Source organism: Ctenopharyngodon idella, chromosome 15, assembly GCF_019924925.1.
Source record: "Ctenopharyngodon idella isolate HZGC_01 chromosome 15, HZGC01, whole genome shotgun sequence".
In the NCBI taxonomy this organism is placed as follows: Eukaryota; Metazoa; Chordata; class Actinopteri; order Cypriniformes; family Xenocyprididae; genus Ctenopharyngodon; species Ctenopharyngodon idella.
Window position 1 is genome coordinate 19790390 of NC_067234.1, and position 8702 is coordinate 19799091.

The 8702-nt window shown below is 38.6% G+C and overlaps 1 protein-coding gene across 1 annotated transcript; it reads right to left on the bottom strand.

Moving 5' to 3' along the window:
- Nucleotides 1–410: 410 nt before the first annotated feature.
- Nucleotides 411–3253, bottom strand: LOC127496166 (protein FAM181B). The gene has a single exon (XM_051863851.1). It carries the CDS (start codon nucleotides 3075–3077, stop codon nucleotides 2112–2114), a length of 966 nt encoding a protein of 321 aa, XP_051719811.1. The 5' UTR covers nucleotides 3078–3253; the 3' UTR covers nucleotides 411–2111.
- Between the last annotated feature and the right edge of the window lie 5449 nt (nucleotides 3254–8702).

Sequence of the window (8702 nt, forward strand, 5' to 3'; positions counted from 1 at the left end):
TTTAATGGACCTATAAGCAGCTATTGCATTTGTGGACTCTGAGACCCATAATGTAGGATCCATTAAGGATTTTAGAAAATAATATGTCGCACAATAAAAATGCTTACAGCATACAATTGTGTACTAAATAAAATGTCAGGATTGCAGTTAACTTCTAATGAAACACGACTCTGAATTTGTCAAATGAGGATGAAGACGTTTTTTGGCCAACAGAGGGTGCCATAACTTAAAAAGTGTTGCACCCTTTTGTTTGCTAGTAGAAATACTGAAATAGAATGAAATGGTCGTACCTGCACTTATATCCCTTGTGATAAACAGATGGGTTATCTGTCTTTTTTATTGTTTTGAGTTTACACATGCTGCACATTGAAATGTCTGCTACTGATTAAAAAAATAGACATGCAAAGAAGTCTTTTTTTAATAGACATAAAGACCAGCTTTATTTTGTCCCATTACTTTATGACCAAACAAAACTTCCATCCAGTGCCCCTGTAGTCCATAGATTTAGGTGTGCGATTCATTACCAATAAACAGACAATAAGTATCAGTTCTTGAAAAAGAAAATGTCAGAAAAACTGAATGTTGCTCTTACTTTTTTGTTTCTGTACTGCAAACAATGTGAAGAGTAAGCATATAAATTACAAAACACAATTTTTTTACTCTTGGCTGATGCTTCCCACATAAAATTCTTTAAAGACTACAGCTAAATATAAAATAATTCATTAGCTTAATTTATTTGAACTATTTGTTGCTTCCCAATGCAATTGGAAATGTCTGATTCCTAATTTAATTCCTATCCTAAACCAATGTAAGGCAATAGTGTTACAAAATAATGTTGTATAGTTCCTGTTTTCATGTTGTTTGATGAACATGATTATTTGTGTACTGCAACTATTACACATTATTACCAATAGCTTATTTTGCACAATTTTACCACCTCCTTCTCCTTTTTATCCCCTTAGCTGTTTCATAGTTTTCCATTTCTTCCAGAATACCAAGAAACTCCAAAAAGCCAGATATCAGAGAACTATATAGTGTATTCATTCAAACTTTTACCTTAAGGGAACTGCAAGTAATTGTTTTAGATGTGCACACCTAATATTGCATGTTAAGCAGTCAATAAACAATAGATGAACAAACAGTGATTAAAAAAATAAGAATATAGACAGATTGTCTTGTTTGCCACTGTTGTAGACTGTTGCATATGTATTTTTTTGTCTTGACCCTAAAAAGTATTTTTACACTTAAATATATTATGCCATTAAATACAAAATATCAATGTAAGTGGCATTTATTTTTAAGAAAGATAGCACAAGCACACAAAGCATATGGCAAAAACTATTGTTTGGTTTTAAATGAGAAAACAACCAAAAAATCTTGGTTGTTAATTGTTAGTGGATCATGTCCGTAGTTAATGTACTACACCTGTTGTTAGGACACTTCTGTGAACTTGAGGGGAATCGACTTCATACAGCTACTGTTACACCATTTGATTAAAAATAACTGCAAAAATGACTGAGAAGAAAACAATCTAACATCATTTTGTTTGCAGATGCCACTCAATTTGATATTTTGTTGTCTCATGGAAATAAACCCATACATTTTAAGTGTGGATTAAGTGTAAATCACTGTATGCCTGTAACTATTTAGTCTGTGACATATTTAAACAAATTAGCAGAACCCCCTGAGATCAGCTCTGTAACAAATTGTTTCGAAAATTGTTAATATTTTCAATCAAACAATGCCTATCTTAAAGAGTAAGAGGTTCAAAGTGTATCCATACATTAAGAAAACATTTTTGTTGTTGTTTTATTCACAGGGAACAGTAACATAAAATTCTGAGGCATAATTTTGTTAATTTATGATTAGAAATGCATTCGGTTTTCATTCAGTTTTGGAGAAAAGGCCATCTTTAGATTGTAAGCCTTTTACAGGTTGCTACTGTATACGTGTTATCCCAACAAGCGATGTTTTAAAAGGGTCCATTAGCTGGTTTTGAGGCAAATGTTTCAGGATTAAAAGAGACATTTCATGTAGATAGCATCCTTTGTCAATACCATACTAAGTGTTTTTGTCCCAATGTAATGTCTGAGAAAAAGAAAATCTCTGGCTTAAAGAGAAGAAAAGTTCCCTCTGTTGTATCCGTTCGCCAGATCGTAGGAGACCGGCGGTGTGGAGCAGTCTGTAAAGAAGTTTGAAAAGGTAAGTGCACATGGCGAGCTCTGTTCCACAGGCACGCTGCCAGAAAGGTCCGTGTGAGTATAAAGATTTGGCTGTACTGGTAATGTCCGCATGTCTCCTGACTTTTTAGGGGTGTCGCTACAAGTGCCCCAAGGCTCGGTGTACAAAAACCCACCAGTTACAAAATGGTGGGAGTCATATGGCTCAGGGCCCATGGTCACCTCCTGTTGAATCCTGATAGGTGCGGTGTGGAATAGATCCTGCTCTGAGACCATGTTGCTGTAGTCGGGTCCGAGAAGCTCCAAGAACTCTGCTGCTTCCGGAGTCCCTCGCTCCAGGTCTTTGAGCGACATGCCAGAAGTAGATGTAACTCTGGAGCTGTTGGCTGGCTCCGTGAAAAAGGATGGAGGAAGGTTTCGGTGCCGCAGCGGGGGCTTCTTGGCCCTCTCTCCTCGTACATCCTTCGCTGGGTTAAAGAGGGCAGCCAGGCTCTTGCTTTGCAGGTTGGCCTGCATCCCATCCTTCTTGGGTGGTGTTTTGCTGGAGAGGTTGCTTGTTGGGTTTTGGGGTGAGCCTTGCCTCTTGCATGGCTCCTGAACCGGTGTAGTCCCTGGCGAGATAATCCCCGTGCACCTCTTAATCTGTTTCTGCAGGTACTTTCGGTGGTTGACCTTCCTCTTGGACTTAACAGGTTTGTCCAGTGCAAGCTTGATGTTGCTGGAAGCAGAGTCAATGAAGCTAAGCAGGTCCCTAGTGGTCTCCCTAAAGTCACCCTCGCAGTCCACCTCGCCCAGGAAACCCCCTTCCAGACCCTTTTCCACCTCATAATCTATGACCGAGCCAGGAAAACAGAAGTTTAAGAACTGCGAGTTCATGATGGCAGCCTGAACAGCCATCTCTCTCTCTGCCACAAGCACAACTCCTTCGCACAGGATGTATGCGATTGTCTTCTAGAGACCCTAAAGCATATTTCTTATCTGCATTTCCAGGGTGGTTTGCTAACCCTTGGTCCTGTGCAGGACACCCTTACAGTTCGTCTGCACTCTGTCGAAAGCTGGAATTTGGGGGAAGGGAGGATTATTTTAGGGGGCAGGGCCAGTGATGTCAGGACATCAAAGGGGAGGGGCAGAGGGACCCTGGGACTTAACTCTTTGCTTACGCCTGACCACCTGCAACTAAGAGGGATTTGTCTGAGGCATCCCACAGAGTAAAAAGACAATAGCCTCGGGTTCATCTGTCCTGGTCAAGTCTTCTTGTACATGTCTATGTGAATATACACATTTTATGATATGAAATCTCTGAGAGCAACTACATTGGACTGTCCACAAGGGATCTGAATTACTTCCATCTTATTTATGACAGATTTTTGTTTGTTAATTTGGTTTAAATCTTTTGAAATGGACAGAGCTTAATAGTTTGTATATTAAACATCTGACTCAAAATGTTAGCACACGAATGACCAAATAGCAAATGTTTCCAGACACAACAATGTACTTCATACACTGATCAAGTCAGCTAGTTAGTGTAAAATAAAATCTGAACCACCTGTGGAGATCTATCTAATTTATCTGATGTAGCCTACTCTAGACATGTAAAACTTGATGGGAGATTTTAAAGATGATGTTTAGTTCTGGATTGTTTTGTTTTTAATTAGTTGTGGCATTTTATTCCCCTGAAGAATTCAAGTTTCATGCAGTGTGATCTACATTTTAGATACTTTTCCACATGTCTCACAAAATACATCTCTTGAATTTGAATGCAAATGTCATACAAACTTGACCAAACCTTGTCCTGTGCATGCACTGGGACAGGTACTGTTGTTTTTCTACATGTTCTTGTAACTTCCTACAACTATCTTAATCTGTTCGTAGTGGAAGTTGATTTCTCGTGCATTCCCGCACCAGTGGGAATTTTAGCCTGTGCCTGACAACTATTATAGGCTGCCTTTGACATACAGCCCTACATGGTCTAAATAGCTTCTATTCTTCCTTGGGCAGTGAAAGGGATCTTTGTGCCAGAGATTCATTAAACTGCACCTCACAGCCCCTTCGTAAAATGAGGCTCAATAATGAACAGTCGATTTAACTAGAAAAGCTGCCGGAGCTGTTAAATTAAAGGGGAATAAAGTGCAGTTCAAGCCCAGTGTGCCAGAAGAAATGTTGACCTTAAGAAATCCTGGGTATGAGTGAAATAGCCGCTGTAAACAATTCAGCATTTGCAGGAAGTTTCTTGGCCAGCAGTGAATACTGAAGAGGGGATCCAACACTGGGACTTTCGTAGGGGTCCGAACGGATCCTGATTTCAGTGAAAGCACTTAAAGGACGTCGCTCTGGTTTGAAACATGGTGGGCTTAGAAAGAAAACACTTGAGGATGTTGGGAGTGTTTGAATGTTGAGAGTATTGATATTAAAGATAATGTTTGATTCAAACAAGGATTTTCATGATTTTTGCTCATTGATACAGATTGTTTTTGGCCCAAAACCCCGTATATAGTTTTTTCCAATCTTTCTTTTGAGATCCCACTAAGTAGACTTTTAAAGTCAGTTCAGATGTACTTAATCTGATCTAATTCCAATTCAGTCCACTAAACTGTACTTTCCCAGGCATTAAACACGTTTATAGCAGCCCTGACAAAGTTTCTTTTTATCGCATTCATTGCACTTTGTTGTGAAAATCACGTGCCAATGGACAGTTTCTACCATACCCTTTTTCTCTCTCACGTTGAGAGGTTTTCCCAGGGATTTTTTTTAATTCCCACCCCATAAGTGCATTTTAAGGTGAGGCAGTGAATCATTTGGATGTTGGAAAGGGGGAAAAAAGGAGAAAGTCTAAGCGCTTTTGAGAGAGGGGGACCATCGAGAGTGTTATTATCATGTAAATTGTGATGTAGAAAAGAGACAGTGAAACTGATAGCAGTGATCTAATTATCTGTAGCCCGGCTCTAGACCCGGTCCTGAATGGGGGTCCCAGAGAAGCTGCCATGGCCTCACAATAAACTGTTGTACTACAATAGAAAAATAGCAACAGTGTAAAAACAAGCTTTTTTTTTTTTTTACAGGATTCGCCACCATATTTCCAAAGTTAAGGCTATTTTAAAACATGCTAAAGTCCATTTCCCTCTCACAGAATAGAAGTGACTACTATGATATTTTTAATTAGAAGGACAGTGGCCGCAAAAGTCAGAAACCACGTCAATGATGTATATATATATATGCTTTGTACAAAAAAGCAATATCTTTAGAACCTAGTCCCTTGGATATATACTTGTCCCTTTAATTTTCCTTCTTTTAAACAAGCTCACCCCTCTTTCTTTTGGAGCCTAATTTTGGCACTGTGACATCACCAGACTAATGGCTGATATTTTTTTCTCTTCCCGCACAGAGCTTTTGTACATGCTAGTCATTCACATTTAAGAGCTTGACGCACTAATTCCGGAAACAAGTTTCTATGGCCACATAAAGGCCAAGGGGATCAAAGAGGGTGAGGAGTAGAATACTGACACCAAAAAAGAAGAAAGAATTGTGTGACATTAAAGAAAAGAGGCCAAGGGTATTCCTAAACACTTTGCAAAAGTTGCAAAAACTGGCCAGTCTATTTTATACTGGCCAGTCCAACACATGAAATGTTATATATTTTGCTTACATCTTAAATATGTTTTATTTTCTTGATGGTTACACCACTTAACATATTTAACGTCATTAAATGAAAGGTTTCGATGAAATGGTGATACATTAACACATCTAACTTAAATGAGATTTTTTTTATTATCCTTGCCATTGACCCAAATACCTATCTATAGAGCATCCGATGATTTGGTCCTTGCATGACAAGAAATAGAATTTTCCAGGGAAAAACACTAGTGAAAAACAAATTATAAAGAAGCGAAAGAAATCAACAAGGTCAAACTAAGTTGAACAAACTCAGCAGGGGGAAGAACAAATGAGACGGCTGAGGGAACAACATTCATCTTTCCGCTTTCGATTCACGTCCATGGAAAGCTGCTTAAGCAAACGGACCATTGAAAGTGAGTATTGTTTGGTTATCGTTACACACCGCGCACCCCGCCCTCCACCCAGGGAATTTACAAACTCAGCACCCACTCTTTTTTTTTAACCCCGTTTTCCTTGGACTCCCTGCCCCCCCAGACACCCTTTCCATGCTCTCCAGTAAGACAGTGGGTTACACACACACACATTTTCCCATTGGTGTGTGTGGTCTCAGTGTAACCACATACACATCCAGAAATAAAGACTCTCGGTCAGCAAAATACTAGTAACATATTTGATTGATGAAACTGTCCGGTGAGAAGAAAGGATGTTTAATGGCAACAACAGGCTCCTTAGAAAAGTGCAATAGTGTTGAAACCCCCCACTTACCCTTGATGTTTGTCTACATGTGTATGTTGTAAGTAACCACACATTATTCAGAATGGAAACTGAAGATTTTGTTCGCTCTACATTACGCTTGAACGGCCAAGTGAACATCCAATTTATACATTTGGTAACCATAAAAATATAGTAACTGTCGTCTATATAAACATTTACAGAGACAGTTGTTATTCCAGAAACTTACTCTACATAAGTGCTTGGCCAATTGTAGATACTCATGTCACATTCTAGACAAAGTCATAGATGGGACAATTTTGCAACATCGCACTTCCGACAAAGTGTCCAGTTGGGACACTTTTCACTTTACAAGTAGGATTTCCAACCCTAAATAGACCTTGGGCTTCATTTATAAAATGTTACATAGAAACCATCCTTCATTTGATCTAAGATCAGTTCTCAAATGTGTATATGGGTGATTCAGAGAAACGAACGTATGCACAAAAAACACGCCTCTCTTCCAGATGTGAAATCTATAAATCGCAAATGATCTTGAAATTGTGCGCAGCTGAATGGTTTCAGATCTTTCGCTTTGTAAACACCCCCCTAATTAATGTCATTAACATACACTGCCCGGCCAAAAAAAAAAAAAAAAGCCACTGTTTGGATTTTAATAGGCAAATACTGAAGGATGGATTATTATTACAGTGATTATTATGTTTCTAGCATCTTTTATGTTTGGCAACGGTTCTTTTAACCCTAACAGATGCAGTGTGCAGCTTTTCATTTCTTAAACAACCATGTAGGAAGACACATCATGGCCATTTTCCAGGATGACAATGTCAAGATTCATCAGGTTCAAATTGTTGGGAGGGAGCATGAAGAATCATTTTCACACATGACTTTGCACCTCTGAGCCCTGAACTTAAATTCATTGAAAGTCTTTGGGATGTGCTGGAGTAGACTTTACAGAGTGCTCGACTCTTGCATTGTCAGTACAAGATCTTGAACAAAAATTGATGCACCTCTTGATGGAAATAAATGTTGTGATGTTATTTCCATCAAGAGGTGCATCAATTTTTGTTCAAGATCTTGTATTGACAATGCAAGAGTCAAGCACTCTGTAAAGTCTACTCCAGCACAACCAAAAGACTTACACTGAGGTTAAGATCTGGACTCAGAGGTGCCAATTCATGTGTGAAAATGATTCTTCATGCTCTCTGAACCATTCTGAACCATGAATATTGGCATTGTCATCCTGGAATATGTCCATGATGTGTCTTCCTACATGGTTGTTTAAGAAATGAAAAGCTACACAATCCATCTGTTAGGGTTAAAAGAATCGTTGCCAAACATAAAACATGCTAGAAACATAATAATCACTATAATAATGATCCATTCATAGATTCTTAAGTATTTGCCTATTAAAATCCAAGCAGCGACTTTTTTTTTCGGCCGGGCAGTGTATAAAAGAGCACCAGTCAACGTCCAAATCCTTTACTTGAGAACGCGAGTGGCAAGAAATGCTTAGATTTCCAACTACCTGAAATATGAACGTTGGCTTGGATTTTAGCGTACGCATACTCAAAGATCAAATCCATGCAGATGGGAGAAACAAAGCTTTTTGAAACTTTTGAACCAATTGCTTCACAAAATGACGCCACACAAACACCTTTTACAAACCAGTTGCAAATGATTTATTGAAAGTATAATCTATTAAATGCAATTAACAAATCATCTAATACCATTATATGAAGTGTCTATGTATAATATGTTACTTAACTGTAGGACTTATTTTATGGAGAGCTTGGAGAGGGATCACATTTCCCCAGTTTTACCATCTCTACACTGGCTTCTGGTGAAATTCAGGGTTGATTTTAAAATTCAGATTTTTGTTTACAAGGCATTTTTTGGTCTCACACCAAAATATATTAGTGACCTTTTACACCCTTACTCTCCAACCAGAGCACTAGGGTCTTTTGACCAACTGCTTTTGAAGGTCCTCATTGCCGTTAGAGGTCTAAGGGACCTATCACGTGCCTTTTCTGTGATAGGTCCTAAATTAAGGAATAATCTTCCTCGCCATGTGAGGTCATCTTACATCGCTAGACAATGTAGCCATTTTTAAATTTTCCTTAGAAACATACCTTTTTTCTGTGGCTTTTGAATAGATCACGGAATACGTTTTGATGCTGA

Bases quoted from the DNA above. Each gene is read 5' to 3' on its own strand.
- LOC127496166 (XM_051863851.1), bottom strand. From the start codon at position 3,077: ATGGCTGTTCAGGCTGCCATCATGAACTCGCAGTTCTTAAACTTCTGT.